General features: G+C 28.8%; 2 protein-coding genes and 1 pseudogene across 2 annotated transcripts; 1 reads left to right on the top strand and 2 right to left on the bottom strand.

Annotated features, from left to right (window-relative positions):
- Positions 1-2,566: 2,566 nt before the first annotated feature.
- Positions 2,567-4,891, bottom strand: LOC105259125 (cysteine-rich with EGF-like domain protein 2). Its single transcript, XM_011270867.3, has 4 exons — positions 4,494-4,891; positions 3,127-3,784; positions 2,948-3,043; positions 2,567-2,878 (listed from the first exon to the last, which is right to left on the bottom strand). The coding sequence occupies exons 1-4, from the start codon at positions 4,662-4,664 to the stop codon at positions 2,658-2,660; spliced, it is 1,146 nt and encodes a 381-aa protein (XP_011269169.1). The 5' UTR covers positions 4,665-4,891; the 3' UTR covers positions 2,567-2,657.
- Positions 4,892-5,096: 205 nt separating this feature from the next.
- LOC105259127 (coatomer subunit alpha) lies at positions 5,097-18,605 on the top strand. The gene is made up of 7 exons (XM_011270869.3): positions 5,097-5,290; positions 10,437-10,852; positions 11,861-12,669; positions 13,738-14,685; positions 15,859-17,028; positions 17,448-17,686; positions 18,465-18,605. Exons 1-6 carry the CDS (start codon positions 5,211-5,213, stop codon positions 17,649-17,651), a joined length of 3,627 nt encoding a protein of 1,208 aa, XP_011269171.1. The 5' UTR covers positions 5,097-5,210; the 3' UTR covers positions 17,652-17,686; positions 18,465-18,605.
- LOC105253913 lies at positions 5,741-7,757 on the bottom strand (annotated as a pseudogene).
- Positions 18,606-19,075: the final 470 nt, after the last annotated feature.

Raw genomic sequence — 19,075 nt, 5'->3', positions numbered from 1 at the left:
TTGAAACACAATATGCGTAATAAGTTTTATCTCTATATATAATCTTTATTTCCATCATGTAATAATATATTATAAACAATTTTTTATTATTAATATCATTATTCAACATTATTATCTTCTTGTATGCTGCGAGTCATAATTGTTTCTCATCAAACTGGTTATAATAATAGTTTATAAACATTTTATTCTCATCAAAAAAACTTAATTAGAATCAATAATTAATTTTCCATTTATGATGTATGCATATGCATTGGGAGTATACATTGCAAATCTATAAAAAATTCATTAATAAATGTATTTGATTGATTATCATCTTGAATAAATATGTTTGATTGATTATCAATCTTTTAGTTTAAATATTTTAGTTAAATATTTTAGTTAAATATTTTCGTTAAATATTTTACTTAAATATTTAAGCATTGTAATTAAAAAAATAATAACCAATTAAACGCATTTAATTAAATTAATGACTTATTGTTCAGTATATTAAAAATGTAGAAATTATGAAACTTTCTTATAAAACATTGCATATCTTATTATAAAATATTGCATATGCCTATACAGAAAATAATTGGATATTAGATAGATATTTATCCATTGGATGTTCCTCATCAGCATTAAGGATATCTACGAATATATGAGAATCAGTTATTAGAGATGCTATAGATATCCAAATGTCCTCTAAACGAGATTTCATAAATATCCATAAGATATGTAAGTCAATATCCACGGGATATCCATACAACATTCAATGGATACTTACAAGGTATTCCATTTTAACTTTGCCATCGAAATATCTCGTAAAGTTTAAAAGATACGAAAAAATGTTTCCGACAAAAGTTGTATGGTTTCGAGGGAGACATAAGATGGTACCATTAGTTTGACCGTGTCAAAGATCCGAATATAATGTGTACAATAATAATAATAATAATAATAAATACGTAGTTTTATTAATAATAATAATAATAATTCCATACTACATAAATTCAGCTTTTACTTTGCTTTATAATTTTACACATTATATTCAAGTCTTTGAAATCTACGGTCGATCAAAATAATTGACATTTATGTACCGATCGATTTATTATGCAGTCGATAATCTCCCGCATGATAAAAAGATTGACACACGAAATAAAACTCACCCTGTATATATGTATATATATATATATTATATATATATATATATATATATATTTATGTTATACACTATAAGATTAAGTAATTTACGATTATATATATATATATATATATATATATATATATATATATATATAATCGTAAATTACTTAATCTTATAGTGTATAATATAAAAATTGTATTTACTAAATAATAAAAAGATTAATACATAATGGCAAAAATTGAAAACTTGATAAAACTGATGATCAATCTTAATATTTTTATTAAGAAAAAACCATTTCCAAATTGATCGAAGAATTGTTTATTAAAAGAATAATCTTGAATGATCTAAAAATGCTTTGGATGACTTTAAAACACTATATTTATATATAAAATACGCTTGTTTCTTAACTTTTCCAAATTATTATAGAAAAGAATATCTTTGCTTATAAAATCAATAAAGTTAATCAGAATAATTTATAATGTGAATGTCTATATACATAATTTGTATTAATATGTATAAAAATTTAGAAAATATCAAATTAGAAGTTGAATGATTTTATAAAAAATTTTAAATTTTGCAAATATATACTTACAAAAAAATTTATTTGTACAAGTTAGAATTACTAAATCTGTAAATATTTCGTAATTCTGTTTTCAATTTAAAATTAGGAATTAATTAAAAGTAATTAGCAAACAATAGATATTTAATTAAATTGGTACAATTTTTCATAGAATGCAAAATTTATAAATTATTTAAAATGTGTAAATTAAATGTTTCACTCTGTACAGTTAATTTTTCTAAATCTAAAAAGTATTAATATGTACAAATGTAATACAATTTTAGGTCTATTATTGGTATAATCTAATATTTTTTTATTTTTTTATTAAAATTGATATAATTATATTATAGTATTTATATTTGAATATATATAGTAAAAATTGTTTAAAATTTTCTATAAATATAAAATTATATATATAATATACTTATTTTAAATGTATAATGTACTTATGTTATATCTTCTTTTTTTTGTTACACATCTTACATTGAGTATACAATATATTTACAATATGATGTATATATGCAATATATAATAAAGATACTTAGAACAAGAAAACTATTGTAATAATTTTAATAGACAAGAGAAATGGTTAAATAAAAGACTTGCTATATAAAGTATAAAAACTGGCTATATTCTTGATGTATTCCAATATCCCTGGATAAAAATGTGGATAATAATTATCTAATCTGAATAATAATTATATAAAGTGAATATATGGATATTAAAAGCATACAGTATTAGGAACATATCTCGAGATATTTTTAGACATATCAATAAAAAATACTATTAGCAAATAAAGTAAATTATATTTTAATTTTTATATATATATATATATATATATATATAATTTTTTTTAAATTTATATATTAATATTATGATCTATATTTATATGGATGATTTCTTACATTGACGTGTGTATGTGTGTAACACAATATTATATAATGAAATTTCATAGAATTATTTAAATTGTGTTCCTATTCAAGCTGGTCCTAGAATGTCCATATTTGCTGTTGTATCTTGAACATTGCTATTCGCAATCATATATTCTGAGACACATATGTATATTGCAACTAGCAAGCCAATCATGCTTGCCGCATAAATATTGCGCTGCAAGATAATACATATCGCCACACAGAGTCCAAAATACGTCAGATATCGCGCTAGATTTTCCTGTTTCTTGCGGCCAAGAAGATCTGAATCTAAAAACATAAATTATAAATACGCATTATTCAAAATATATCATGCATTGTTTTATTTTTAATACTTACTTATACACAAATTATCCTTTTTATGGTGTCCCTCAGCACATTTGATACACATGTCCGGACCATCACCAGTGCAACCATTGCAAGCTTTGTCACAAGCTGGAAAGATTTAAAATTTTTAATTTTAATATATTTAAAAAAAAAAAAAGAGTTATTAATTTATAGCATATGTATGTATATACCTAAACAAGCATAGCTTCCTTCTTTATTAATGCAAAATTGATTACCAGGACAGATCTCATTACTTTTTAAGCATTCATCAATATCAAAGCAGCCTTTGTCTTCGATCATGTGCCATCCATTAGCACACTTCTCGCAATCTTTTGGTCCGGCGCCCTTGCAAGATCCATTGCATGCCGCGTGGCATGCGGAACATAACAAAATCTCTTCATCTTTATAAGATTCATAGTATCCTGGAGCACACTCTGAACAAGTATCTCCAGTGTATCCCTTGTCGCAAAAGCAACCGCCATTTCCTTTCCTCGTACCAGCTCCTTTGCACTTGCCATTATTACTACAGACTTTATCTGGATATCCTGGACACGGAGTACAATTTGGACCATAGTGATTCTCTGGACAACAACGCTTTGTCTTTTCGATGCAGATATAATTGTGTATATCGGGATGAGTATCTTGATGCTTAAACCACCACTCCTCTATCTGTCCTTCCAATTCCTCTGCTAAAGATTGACACTGCGTCTCACCATGTTTGACTTCTTTACACAAGTTCTCCTGTATCTCGACTAATCGAATTTCACTTTTTGAATATGGACTTAGTTTGTCCTCTTCCCAGGCGCTGTCTCCACCCTCAAACTTCCCACGGCTCGTTCTCTCTAGACCCTACAAGAAATTTATAATTTGTAAAGTTTTACATTGACTAAAAAATTACGTAACATGTAAATACAATTGGCATTTTTAAAAATATAATTAATATATTGAAATATATAATTTTAATAGATAATTTAATTTATTACTAAATTATCTTAATATATCATTTAATGTATATTTATTTCAAATATGTATTAAAAATTATACAAAATATACAGAGTGTATCTTAAAAAGCTCTCATTAAGCAAATAGCGTTATTCCTGATTAAAAACCGAAAGTCTAAAAGTCCATTTTTTTTCTATAATGCTTAATAAAGCAGTAATTAATGAATAAAGTCGCGCCAATAAAAAGAACTTCCTCGTTATCAATATATGAAGATTTGGATAAGCAAAAAAATAAACTTTGTTTTGTGTTAATTGTTAAACAATTCATCTTTTCAGAAATCTTTTTAATACTTAAATCTGATTAATTATTTAATGAATCTTGAAAAAAAAACCTGTATATTTAATATAAAGATTATTTTAATATTTTTTAAAATTAATATTATTTAAAATTAATATTATTAAAAATTAATATTATTTAAAATTAATATTATTTCAAATTAATATTATTAAAAATTAATATTATTTAAAATTAATATTATTAAAAATTAATATTATTTCAAATTAATATTATTTAAAATTATTTTTGTGTAAAGTTATAGAGGTAAAAATATGTTTACCTTTTTGAAACTAGTGCTAAGTATTTTGCATGCTGCGCAGGGAGGGAAGGTTTGAGATTTACGTTCCTCCTTGTCGTTCGACCTTTCTTTCTCACATTGGACGTTGTTCATGCAAATCGATGCGATTATAAACAAGTTGAGAAAAACAATGGCACTGGTCGGCACTTGCATTATACCGCGCCGGCTGTCGACCCAACTGCAATTTTATCAAAAATACAGGAAGCACACGAGAGGGGAGGTGTCGCTCTAAAAAAAATAGTAATAAACGTCTTCGAGCGCACGAGCTTGTTCTATCACAGGTCAGATCATAATTTCGGAGAATAATCTCATTCGAAACAATTGACAAACGACCAATGTCCAAGGTTAGACGGACCAGACGACGGAACGTGCCTTCCGCGAGTGCGCATGCGCGAAACGGCCGACCAATCAGAATGCGTCGCGTACAATTCGGCGTATGTGTCTTGAATTTCTTGGCCAGTAGTTTATAGAAAAAAATAAAAAACCGCATTAGACAGCCAATCAGAGTCTCCGGTAATTTTTCAGAGAATTAATTTGGTAACTAGAATCTCACTAGAATCTCACTAGAAGGAAGTCTTGCGCATTTGTAGCTCGCGAAATATACGTGACGTGTCTCCCATCGGGTGTCAAAAGTTTGAGAGATTTCGTGAGGTTGATGTTGGACCGATTAAACGACGTCTCGGATAAAATTAAGTGAAAATGTTAACGAAATTCGAAACAAAGTCCGCGCGAGTGAAGGGGTTGTCCTTTCATCCGAAACGTCCTTGGGTGCTTGCGAGGTAAGGTTCGATGCAGAATCCGTCCTATCGATCCTCCCGTAATATTTCAACGTTAAGATATTTTGCACAAATTTTAATTTAATTAAATTTAATTTCACTAGAAAATTAGTGGATGAATATTTTTGAATGTGACAATTTTTAAATACATGTTGACATTGACATAACCTTCTATTTACTGCACAGTACTTTAATTAATTTCAACATGGATAATTTTGTGGAAAAGAGATATTTTTTTAATTAGAAAATATTTTCATTATTAATTTAATTTATTTAATTTATTTGTTTAATTGTTTAATAATGAAAAGATTTTCATTATTAATTTAATTTATTTAATTTATTTATTTAATTATTTAATAATGAAAATATCTTCATTAATAATTTAATTTATTTTTATTATGTTAAAATAAAAAGATTCATAATTTATGTAAATGTCAAACGACTTTTATTTTAATATAATTCAAATAACAGGTATAAAATTGCAGTAAACTTTGTTACATTTTTGAAATACTATCATTATTAATGTGATTGTCAAGAGGAAAAATATAGAATATTTTAATTGTTGATATTTTCATGTACTTGTAGATGTTGTAATAGTTGATTCCTGCGTCGAAGGACTTATTTCTATATTTTCAAAGCCAGTAGTACTTGTTTTGTCCTCTGTAGTTTGTTCAACAGAACTGTCAACTGTTACTGCAGGTTCTATAGGATTATTACTTGTAATTTCCTCTTCTATTTTCTTGGACGTAGTAATGAATTCCAATTTATCTACAGAGGTTGCAGATTTATTTGACATTTTATCAACTGCATTTGTTGTCAATTCCAGGTCAGACCTTGAACTTATTATACTGGACTCTATAGAGGTGGATTCAGCAGCAGTGGTATTAGTTTTAATATCACTTTTAATATCACTTGATTCTAGAGATACTTTTGTATTTTGAACAGCTGTTGACGTATGTTTGGTGTTATTTCTAGGAATCGTTATCGCTGCTCGATAAAATAATGGCGCAGAGGGATTGTAAAGATTAAAATTATGCAAAGGTAGTCCTAACTGGGAATAGAGAGGATCATGAGGATAACTCTGTATTATGTTTGATGAAATGTGATATCTTGGATAATTGAGTAAATTTGTTCTAAATGCAGGATAAGGTACAAAGGAGATTTGCTGAAAAGGTGTTTGATGTTCAACAAAATTATCTTCTGCCTCAAAGTTCTTTGATAGATCCTTTTCTTCCTTGAGATTTTTTACCATTTGAATTGAAAGCTTCTTGTTCATTCATACTCGTTTCTTCGGATTTAGATTGTTGTTCTGAAGACATTAAATTCTTTTGGCTTTTTTCCAGTATATTATTTTTCATTGAATCCATTTCATGCTGCAACCTGCTCAGGGAATCAGCACCGGTTGTAAAAACAACATTACTTTCCCCACCATTCAAATCCTGAGTTGTATAGGAATATCCACTGAAAGTGGGATTAGATTCAGATTCTGTATATATCAATCTTGGAGTATTAGAAAATGCCAGGTGAATGCCATCGTATGAAACAGAATACGTTCTCACTGATGTTATATCTATAAAAAGCTGAAAAAGAAAGATAAAATAAAAAAAAAAGGACATATGTGATTTTATTTGACATAAATACATAGATTATTCATTGCAATTTTGCAACGCAAAGCTGATGAATTATGTGATAAATAATAAAGAAATTGATAACTCAGATTTATGAAAATAAAGATTGAATATTTTAAAACAAAAATTTTCTATTAAAATGTAAATGCCTTCTCATTAATATTATACCTACAAAAAGTTAAAAAAAATGGAACAAGAGACATGTTTTACTTCACTTGACATAAATAACACACAGATTATTATTAGATTATTAGATTTTACTGCAATTTTTTAATTAATGATTGATGAATTATGTAATAAATAATAGTGGAATTGATACTTCGGATTTATTAAAGTAAAGATTGGATATTTTAGATAGAAATTTCCATTGATATCTATGAATATATAAAAAAATTAATTCAAATGCATTCATTGATGTTATATCTACGAAAAATTAAACAATAAAAAAGGCACGTAATTTTATTTGACATAAATATACAAGTTATTGCAATTTAATAATTAATGACCGCGCAGATTATTTAATAAATAATGTAAAAATTGATGAATTTCGAATTTATTAGAATAAAAATTAAATATTTTTGGAAATAGAAATTTTTTATTTTTATTTATTTTTTTTTTAATGCGAATACACAATACTTACAATGATAGCGCAAAAGAACCGTAACAATGCCATTGTCGAAGATCGACAAAGGCCTGTAAGTCTAATGCAATTGAGAGGCAAACTACCAAGATGCTGTTATGATGTGATCTCTATATACACGACGTGCATTTCACGCCCCACTCTCTCGCGTACACCTCCGCTTCTGACGACCTGATTCCACAGAAATGTCCTGAGGGGATATATCTCGTTAGATTCGTCAAAATTATGTAGCGCATATAGATCGAATTTCGGATAGTTTTATCGGGTATCTTGATGTATCAGCGAAAATCATCTAGTTTAAAAGAATAAATTAATCTTCCATTATTATACATATTAATATATGTATTAAGATATTTATTAAAACATATATATTATACATATATATTATTTATTATAAATTACATTTAATATATATTATATATTTATTCAAATTATTATATTATATATTTATTTAATATACAGGGTGTCCCAAAAGTCCCGGACCGGTCGAATATTTCATAAACTATGCACTTTAGAAAGAAATGTTTCAGACAAAAGTTGTATGGCTTGAAAGGGACCATCAGATAGTGGCAATGATTTGACATGGGAGAGTCATATGAAAGTCACGTGAAGATCACCGTCAATTTCTTAAATGGAACTCCATATTTTTTATTACATATTCGTGTAGCTTATCTCGAAAGCTTTTCAAAACACAATAATAAAGTATTTCTTCATTGAGTACTTTTCGAGTTATGAGGCTTGAAATCATTTCTTAATTTTACATAAACCGTAAAATATCTTGTAAAATATTCATTTTTAGATTATCTTACCTTAATAATTTTATGTACAAAATAATGAGAGGAATCAATTGATGTAAAGAAAACATACAGTTGTTTTTAACAAAAAAATATGTAATTTGCAATTAACAATTACATTTTTTTTTTTTAAACAACTATGTGTTTTTTTTACACCAATTGATTCCTCTCATTATTTTGTACATAAAAGTATTAAGGTAAGATAGATAATCGAAAAATGAATATTTTTTTTAAACAACTATGTGTTTTTTTTACACCAATTGATTCCTCTCATTATTTTGTACATAAAAGTATTAAGGTAAGATAGATAATCGAAAAATGAATATTTTTTATAGATATATTTTATGATTTATGTAAAATTAAGAAGTAATTTCAAGTCTTATAACTCAAAAAGTACTCGAGGAAAAAATATTTTATTAGAATGTTTTGGAAAGCTCTCGAGATAAGCTACACGAATATGTAATAAAAAATAGGGAATCCTATTTAAGAAATTGAAGGTGACCTTTACATCACGTTCAAATGACTCTCCAAGATCAAATCATTGCCACTATCTGATGGCTCCCTTCAAGCCATACAACTTTTGTCTGAAACATTTCTTTCTAAGGTGCATAGTTTATGAAATATTCGACCGGTCCGGGACTTTTGGGACACTCTGTATATTAATATTATATAATATATATTAATATATATTAAATTTTGAATAAATATTATATTGGTTTAATATATATTATATATTTATTCAAAATATATTCCTACAAACAAAAATAAATAACAATATTTTAACGTATTTTAAAAACAATAAGATATATTTAATTGTAGAAAGTGTAATTTATTTTAATATATACTTGTTAAATCTATCACAATATTAATTGTAATAATATAATTTTATATAAGTTATGTTTGACATATAAATTATGTTTACATATAAATTATTATTATTTACATTTAATTTATGTTTTTGAAATATTGGATATTATAATTTATAGGATGTAATGGATCACTCTGTAAACTGATTTAACATCGAACTAATGACAAATTTGGCAATCATGTTTGAGCTCTTTGTTAGATATAGGCGGCAGTTATTTAATATTCATGTATATTTTAAAATGATTATCGTAGGTGGTCGAACCAAAAGTACTTCTACGAAACACTTTCGGTATTTCGATTAAGAAATGGATGTACCACACCTTTTTTCGAAGATAATAGAAACAAAACACACAAGGTGGTTAAAAGTGCGAGATTCGCCAGATTCATTAAATTTTATTTTTAAAAAGTTATAATTATATATATAAATTATTTATTTTGAAAATGGATTTTATTCATTTGGAAATGATAGAATTTATTAATCTCATTTTATATGTGATAATCTTTATCTTTAAATTCATTTATTTTCGTTTCATTGCAATATCAGGACACTCTGTATAGAGGCGTAGGCCCGAAATCCAGTTTCCAAATGACCTCTATATTTATCCTTCATTTTGTAACCGCCCAGAAAAAAATTGCACGAACCGCCGGTTTTCGCAATCCAGACCTTTCGTAAAATTCCTGATATAGTTTATAGCAATTGAAAGGAATAATACTTATAACGCACGATCCAATATGAGCAATTTCGTAAGTCGTATCATTCATGAAATAAAGGATATTAAAGGATATTTGCATGCACAAAAGATAATAGGAATTAAGCAATACGCTAAAAGAAATTTTGCAATTTTAATATTTTGAAATATATTAATTAAAAAAGATATCAAGAAAATAATATATAAAATAAATAAATATCTATTCAATAAATTTATCTTATGTACACATTCTTTAGATTTATAAAATATGTATTAATTTATAAAATAAATTTTTTTATTTATAAAATATTTTTAAAATATTTATAAAATATTTATTTAATTTATTAAATATTTACTTATTTATTAAATATTGAGTTTATAAAAAATTATGTAATATTATTTAATATAATTATTAAATATTGAGTTTATATATTAATTAATTAAACGTAATTATATTGCAATTTTTTATACATTGTTTAAATTAATTCACAAAAAATATTACGCTATAATTTTTTTATAAATGAATTCCAGTTTACACAATGGCGTCATTCAATTATGGGACTACCGTATGTGCACCCTGCTCGACAAATTTGACGAGCACGATGGACCCGTACGAGGAATATGTTTCCACAATCAGCAACCGCTGTTCGTTTCTGGCGGCGATGATTACAAGATTAAGGTTTGGAATTATAAGCAACGTAGATGTATCTTCACCCTGCTAGGTCATCTGGACTACATCAGAACTACTGTGTTCCATCAAGAGTATCCCTGGATTCTCAGCGCTTCGGACGATCAGACTATCCGAATCTGGAACTGGCAAAGTCGCACTTGCATTTGTGTATTAACTGGACATAATCATTACGTAATGTGCGCGCAATTTCATCCTACGGAAGACATTATTGTGTCAGCTTCGTTGGATCAAACGGTCCGGGTTTGGGATATCTCTGGTTCGTGCAAAACAAATTATTTCTTTATATGTACAAATAATATCATATTTCGATAATATTATATATAATTATATTATTCTTTACACAAATACACTACACACACACACACACATATATATATATATATATATATATATATATATATATTAAAAATTTATAATAAATAATATTAAATAATTTAAAAAATAATGAAAACAGAAAATTAAATTTTATATTTAATTTTCTGTTTTCATTATTTTTTAAATTAGACCACCCGTACCACCCATTTAAAAATTACAAAAAGTGGTTATTTCAAAAAAATAAAATTTTTCATTTTCTTTATAAATCGGGTACGCTCTATCGAATAGTGATATTTTCAACTTCTGGTTCCGGCCGGAAATAGGCGATTCAGACCGGAAGTTTATGTACAAAATAATAAGAGGAATCAATTGGTGTAAAGAAAACACATAGTTACGTTTAAGAAAAAATATTTAATTGTTAATTGCAAATTACATATTTTTTCTTCGAAATAACTATGTGTTTTCTTTACACCAATTGATTCCTCTCATTATTTTGCATAAAAGTATCAAGGTAAGATAATCAAAAAATGAATATTTTATAAGATATTTTATCGTTTATGTAAAATTAAGAAATGATTTCAAGCCTCATAACTCGAAAAGTACTTCATGGAAAAATAATTTATTATAATGTTTTGGAAAGCTCTCGAGGTAAGCTACAAGAATATGCAATGAAAAATAGAGGGTTCTATTTAAACAAATGCACTTCCGGTCTGAATCGCCTATTTCCGGCCGAAGCAGAAGTTAAAAATATCACCATTCGATAGAGCGCACCCAATTTATAAAGAAAATATTTTTACTTTTTTGAAATAACCATTCTCTAGTTTTTAAATGAGTGGTACGGATGGTCTGAAACACTCTGTATACATATAATTAGAAAATCAAAATAGTATATATGATAATTACTTTGAGAATCGCGAAGAAAAATTTTAATAATTGAATGTAATTGCAGGATTACGCAAAAAGAATGTAGCGCCAGGTCCAGGAGGTCTTGAGGATCACCTGAAAAATCCCGGAGCAACCGATTTATTCGGCCAGGCCGATGCAGTGGTGAAGTACGTTCTAGAAGGCCACGATAGAGGCGTAAATTGGGCGTGCTTCCATGGTACGTTACCCTTGATCGTCTCCGGAGCTGATGATCGGCAAATTAAGATGTGGCGGATGAACGACGCTAAGGCTTGGGAAGTGGACACGTGTCGCGGCCATTATAATAACGTATCCTGCGTGTTGTTCCACCCTAGACAAGATCTCATTCTCTCGAATTCGGAAGATAAAAGCATCAGAGTGTGGGATATGACAAAACGCACGTGTCTGCACACATTCAGACGGGAACATGAGAGATTCTGGGTTCTCGCTGCTCATCCGACTCTGAATCTTTTCGCCGCGGGCCACGATTCCGGAATGATCATCTTCAAACTCGAGAGGGAACGTCCCGCGTATGCGGTTTATGGAAATCTTCTGTATTACGTGAAAGACCGTTTTCTTCGGAAGCTTGATTTCACTACGTCCAAGGATACATCGGTGATGCAAATTCGCGGCGGAGGAAAAACGCCGCCTTACAGTATGTCGTACAATCAGGCGGAAAATAGCGTTCTAGTGTGCACGAGATCACCCTCGAATATCGAGAATAGCACTTATGATTTGTACATGATACCGCGTGAAGGGGATTCGAGTACAGATGCTGATACCAAACGAGCATCCGGTGTTACCGCTATCTGGGTTGCCAGAAATCGATTCGCTGTATTGGATAGAGCGTATTCGGTAAAACATTTTACTTAACATTTTTATTTCAAAATTAAGTTACTTAATTATTTTATTTAAATTAAGAAGATAATTAATTAAAATATTGCGCTTTTATTATACAGGGTGTTTCAGCACCACTCATTTAAAAACTAGAGAAGTAGTTATTTCAAAAAAGTAAAAACATTTTCTTGATAAATCGGGTGCGCTCTATCGAATGGTGATATTTTTAACTTCTGCTTCCGGCCGGAAATAGACGATTCAGATCGGAAGTGCAGTTTTTTAAATGGAACCCCCTACCTCGAGAGCTTTCCAAAACACTATAATAAATTATTTTTCAATAAAGTACTTTTTGAGTTATGAGGCTTGAAATAATTTCTTAATTTTAATAAGCCATAAAATATCTTGTAAAATATTCATTTTTCGCTTATCTTACCTTAATATTGTTATGTACAAAATAATGAGAGGAATCAATTGTAAAGAAAACATACAGTTGTTTTTAAGAAAAAATATGAAATTGTTAATTGCAAATTACATATTTTTTCTTAAAAACAACTATGTGTTTTCTTTACACCAATTGATTCCTCTCATTATTTTGTACATAAAAGTATTAAAGTAAAATAATCGAAAAATAAATATTTTACAAGATATTTTATGGTTTATGTAAAATTAAGAAATGATTTCAAGTCTCATAACTCAAAAAGTACTTCATGGAAAAATAATTTATTACAGTGTTTTGGAAAGCTCTCGAGGTAAGCAAGAATATGCATTGAAAAATAGGGGGTTCCATTTTTAAAAATGCACTTCCGGTCTGAATCGCCTATTTCCGGCCGGAACCAGAAGTTGAAAATATCACCATTCGATAGAACGCATCCAATTTATAAAGAAAATGTTTTTACTTTTTTGAATTAACCACTTCTCTTGTTTTTAAATGGGTGTTACGGGTGCTCTGAAACACCCTATATATTCTGATTATTCTCGCACTATTTTTATTTTTCTAATTAATATTTTTTCCTGTACATGACAATTCCACTTACTATATGCTTGTAAAATACATGTTTTTACATGATAAATATTTATTTTTTCTAGTTGGTTATCAAGAATCTGAAGAACGAGGTCACAAAGAAGGTGCAAATTCCAAACTGCGATGAAATATTTTATGCTGGCACTGGCATGCTACTTCTGCGCGATCCAGAACAGGTAACGCTGTTCGACGTACAGCAGAAGAGAACTTTGGCGGAAGTGAAAATCGCAAAATGTAGATACGTCGTGTGGTCCAGCGACATGTCTCACGTCGCCTTGCTGGCCAAACACACTGTCAACATTTGCAATCGTCGATTAGAATCTCTCTGTTCCGTGCACGAAAACACGAGAGTAAAGTCTGGCGCCTGGGATGATTCCGGTGTATTCATTTACACGACTAGCAACCATATTAAATATGCGATCAGCAACGGCGATCATGGTATCATCCGCACGCTAGACTTGCCAATCTATGTCACGAGAGTGAAGGGGAATCAAGTTTACTGTTTGGATCGAGAATGCAGACCGAGAATCCTTCGAATAGATCCGACGGAATATAAATTCAAACTAGCACTAATTAACAGAAAATACGAAGAAGTTTTACACATGGTTCGCACTGCGAATCTCGTTGGACAGTCGATTATAGCATATCTGCAACAGAAAGGATATCCAGAAGTAGCGCTTCACTTTGTAAAAGATGAGAAAACGAGATTTGGTCTCGCACTTGAATGTGGTAACATCGAAGTTGCGTTGGAAGCGGCGAGATCTCTCGATCAAAAATCGTGCTGGGAAAGCTTGGCGCAAACTGCCTTGCTACAAGGCAATCATCAAGTCGTGGAAATGTGCTATCAAAGGACCAAGAACTTTGAAAAGTTGGCCTTCCTTTATCTCATAACCGGCAACCTAGAGAAACTCCGTAAGATGATAAAAATTGCGGAAATTCGAAAAGATGTATCCGGACAATATCAAGGAAGTTTGCTGCTTGGCGACATTTACGAGCGGGCCAAAATTTTGCGAGTAAATATATTTCTATTCTAACCAGGGTTGACATGTTTTTTTAAACAATGTGTTTAAAATTGTATGATTAAAACTTGTTTAAAACAGTGGACACTATTTTAAACATTTTTATTTTAAACTGTTTTAACTACTGTTTAGAACCGTTTAAAATATCGCAAATAAAACATATTTTGAAAAAAAATTGTAAAAAAAATCAAAAACAAACAAAAACATAGATGTGTATGTTGCAAAAAAATTTTTGTTTTAGTGTTTTTTTAGTTTTTTATCTATATTTATGTAACATATAGATATAAAAATATAAATAATAAAATAAAAATGATAAGATGATGGGAAAATGATGGGTATTATTTTAGCAGAATATTTATTTTTGGATATTAAATAACAATCCATTACAATAAAGATTACTTAGAAGATATTGACTGACTTTACATTTTACATTTTAGCATTTTAAATTAATAGTACAAAACTCATAGCAGAGGTCAGTAGTTCTAAAAAAAGTTCTTCTTTTAAAAAGAAGAATTGAGGTTTTTTTTTATTTTTCTTTTATTTATAATTTATATTGAGAGTTAAGCATGAGATAACTTAATAAGAATAGGAAAGGAACCAAAGTATTATATATTAAATATTATTAATTAGAACTTTTTTTTTAAACTACTGACCTGCTATGAGTTATGTACTATTAATTTAAAATGTTAAAATGTAAAATGTGTAATGTCAGTCAATATCTTCTAAGTAATTGTATTGATTGTTATTTAATATCCAAAAATAAATATTCTGCTAAAATAATACCCATCTTATCATTTTTATTTTATTATTCATATTTTCAATAGCGTTGTCAATTTTAGCAACGTTATTTACAGTTTAACGCTAGCGAAAAATTTAAATATTTACACAGATCAAAGCTATTAAGTATTTTTTGCTTGTTTAAAACATGCTTTTTTTGTTTAAAGCATGTTTTTTTTTTTACTTAAAAACACAAATAAAACAAAAAACATTGTTCTAAAGAAAAAAAAACGTTTTTTTGTTTAAAATAAAAAAAACAAGTTTTTTGCTAACCCTGATTCTAACTATTAATTTTATTTATTTGAAAAAAAGTTTTTTAAATTAAATAAAATTATTAAATATTAAATATATTTTTTAAATTATATAAATTTCTATTTGAATTCTTTGTAGAACTCTGGACAAGCATCATTAGCGTATGTCACCGAAAAAATTCATGGTATATCAAACGAGGAGGACGACGCTCACTATGAGTCGATGAGCGAAGAACTTTCTGCACTGGAGAAGGGTGCTATATACCTTCGCCCACCTGTACCTATTCAACAAGCTGAAAACAATTGGCCGCTGTTGACAGTTTCTAAAGGTTTCTTCGAGGGCGCGATGATGTCTCGCAGCAGGACTCAGGTAGCCGCTGCTCTCGCTTTGGAGGACGACGGTGCAGCGACACCCGAAGGCTGGGGCAACGACGAGGAACTCGGTATAGACGATGAAGAACTCGTGGACGCGGAAATCGCACCGGAAGGCGAGGAGAATCCTGGATGGGATGTTGAAGACGTCGATCTTCCACCAGAACTCGAGGCAGCAACAACTGCCAACGAAGACGGTTATTATTCGCCACCCACTAAGGGAATTCCACCGACTCAGAATTGGATAAATAACTCCAAGTTACCGATCGATCACATATTGGCCGGGTCATTTGAGTCCGCTTTCAGATTACTGAACAACCAAGTTGGGGTAGTGGAATTCGGACCTTATCAGCCTTTGTTTTTGAATACGTACGCCCGCTCTAGAACATCCTACGCTTGTCTGCCTAGTGTACCGTCGTTGTACGGATATCCACAAAGAAACTGGAAGGATACCAGTTGGAAGGATGCTACATCAAAAACTGGTGTACCTGCAGTAGGATTACATCTTGCCGAATTAGTTCAGCGTCTTCAGATGTGCTATCAATTGACGACCAATGGCAAATTTGCTAAAGCGATAGAGAAGCTACAAGGAATCTTACTAAGCGTACCGTTGCTCGTCGTTGATACTAAACAGGACAGCGCGGAAGCTCAACAATTGATTCAGATTTGTCGCGAATATATCTTAGGTTTGAAAATGGAAACTGAACGTAAAAGTCTACCAAGAGCCACATTAGCTGATCATAAGAGAATTTGCGAGATGGCGGCGTATTTTACACACTGTAATCTGCAACCTGTTCATCAGATTCTCACGCTTCAAGTAGCTGTGAATCTATTCTATAAATTGAAGAATTACAAAACCGCTGCTTCGTTCGCGAGAAGATTACTCGAGCTCGGACCAAATCCTGAGCTTGCGCAAAAAATTCGAATTTTATTACAGGTATTTTTGTTTTTACTATAAATTGATATTTATATGAATATACAGAATGGCCCCGAACGTTCCAGCCAGAGATCTTATAGGAAATTTAATTCTGAACAAAAAATTTTCTATAAATAAAAGTTAGTTAAAAAAAAAAATTATTTTATTTTCATAAAAGAAAAAGATTTTTATTTTTTTTAATCGTTTTTTTTTTTTTTTCTCAAAAAATTTATTTAGTTTCATTTTCTTTTCACCTTTTGCTCTTCCTTCATCAGAGATTTTTGAGCGATAACTTCTTAAGGAAGCATTTTTCGACCCATGTTTAGAAGAAATTTTTTCTTCAGAATTAAATTTCCTATAAGATCTCAAAGTCTGGCTGGAACGTTCGGGTCCATCCTGTATAATATTAACTATAAATAAAAAATTAATTTATTTTTCAGTCTTGTGACAAGAATCCTGTCGATGAGCATAAATTAGCATACGATGAACACAATCCATTTTCGTTGTGTGCAAGCACATTCACACCTATTTACAAAGGAAAACCGGAAGTAAAATGTCCATTGTGCGGTGCTAGCTATAACCCACAATTTAAAGATACAGTATGCAAGATATGTGAAGTTGCTTTGATAGGCAAAGAACATTAACATTCTATTTATATTGTTATCATGCTATTAGTCTTGTAAGTAATAATTTTTTTATTTACATTCAATATTTATATATATATATATAGTTGAAGTATTATATATATATATTTGCGATTGTAAGCTGTCAATTATTTGACTAATTGTAATATATATCATTTGTTTCAAATAAGCTAAAGCTGCATCTGATTTTAAAAGCATGGAATTTCAACAATTTAAAATAATTATAAATATATTAGAAGATAAAGATAAAAAGATATAAAGGAAGAAAATATCTATTTTTGATTTTAAAGATAGTTGCACTTTGTCATTCCATGAATTAAATAGAAATAAATTTTGAGCTTATTACAAACATATTGAATTGATAGAAGACAACTTTATACTCATTTTGTTTATATTTCAATTTAATATTGATTTGAAGAAATAACTGAAATATTACCAAGAAATGGAACATATAAAATTTAATCAATTATCAAAAATATTTTTTATGCTCTGACATGATTTATAAAAAAGATTAAAATATATGTAAAGAAAAAAAAAGTATTATATGTTTATAAATAAAATATATAACCGATTTCTATCATATGATATGATTTCTTTAAGATAAACATACAAAACATAATAAATATCATATATTAAATGTCATATATATTATATTTGTATGTTATATAGAATAAAATATACAAAAACACATTTATATAAATAACATATTTGCAAGAGAATAATGTATTATTTTTTAAGCACATGCAAAGAAAACAAGCAATCATTACACATCTATTACATAAACAACGCTCTTATAGCATTTTTATTTTTTAGACTCGCTATCTGGAGTGAATTTTGAAGGAATAGAAGCGATACAACTTTAAGAATATTATATGTGGATACTTATTCTTGTTGTAATTTTCTAATTGGTTAGTGCAGAAATTAATCTCTAATAAAGCCTTCTCAAAAAAAATTAAAAAATTGTTCGAGATAGATTCAAGAAAAAGTTTATAAATATTCAATAATAGCTCTTACTATAATTATATTCTTGTAATGACTAATAGTCATTTACTAATTAGTACTAATTAGTTATTGTATCATGATACTATTGGTGTTCTTTTCTCAAATATGTACTGCTCCTCATCATGCCTTTTTAAGGATATAACTCATTTTAGTATATACGAAATTCAATGCTGAACACCATCGTATTCATTTAAATATCTTGTGATCTCATTATAATGTTCTATTGAAATATATCTGCATTTATTTCTATTATTTATTGAAAAAAATATTAGAGAAAAGAAAAATATTTTGATTGCTCCCTTATTTTAAAAATAAATGACTATCAGCATTTCTAGCAACAATGTAAAACAATTTATTTTGTTTAATTACTACAAGAAGAGAAAGAATATATTTTCTATACGTAATTATTTTACGCTTTTTAC

The sequence above is a fragment of the Camponotus floridanus genome, unplaced genomic scaffold, assembly GCF_003227725.1.
Source record: "Camponotus floridanus strain SB8 unplaced genomic scaffold, Cflo_v7.5 scaffold194, whole genome shotgun sequence".
NCBI classification, from domain to species: domain Eukaryota; kingdom Metazoa; phylum Arthropoda; class Insecta; order Hymenoptera; family Formicidae; genus Camponotus; species Camponotus floridanus.
The sequence above is the reverse complement of the archived record's forward strand: the minus strand, read 5'-3'. Positions and strand labels throughout refer to the sequence as shown.

Excerpts from the sequence above, each read along its gene's own strand:
- LOC105259125 (XM_011270867.3), bottom strand. The coding sequence starts at position 4,664 with ATGCAAGTGCCGACCAGTGCCATTGTTTTTCTCAACTTGTTTATAATC. Across the intron at positions 3,044-3,126 it reads AGGAAGCTATGCTTGTTTAG|CTTGTGACAAAGCTTGCAAT; the intron begins GTATATACATAC and ends AAATCTTTCCAG. Across the intron at positions 2,879-2,947 it reads AAAGGATAATTTGTGTATAA|ATTCAGATCTTCTTGGCCGC; the intron begins GTAAGTATTAAA and ends TTATGTTTTTAG.
- LOC105259127 (XM_011270869.3), top strand. The coding sequence starts at position 5,211 with ATGTTAACGAAATTCGAAACAAAGTCCGCGCGAGTGAAGGGGTTGTCC. Across the intron at positions 10,853-11,860 it reads CCGGGTTTGGGATATCTCTG|GATTACGCAAAAAGAATGTA; the intron begins GTTCGTGCAAAA and ends ATGTAATTGCAG. Across the intron at positions 12,670-13,737 it reads TATTGGATAGAGCGTATTCG|TTGGTTATCAAGAATCTGAA; the intron begins GTAAAACATTTT and ends TATTTTTTCTAG.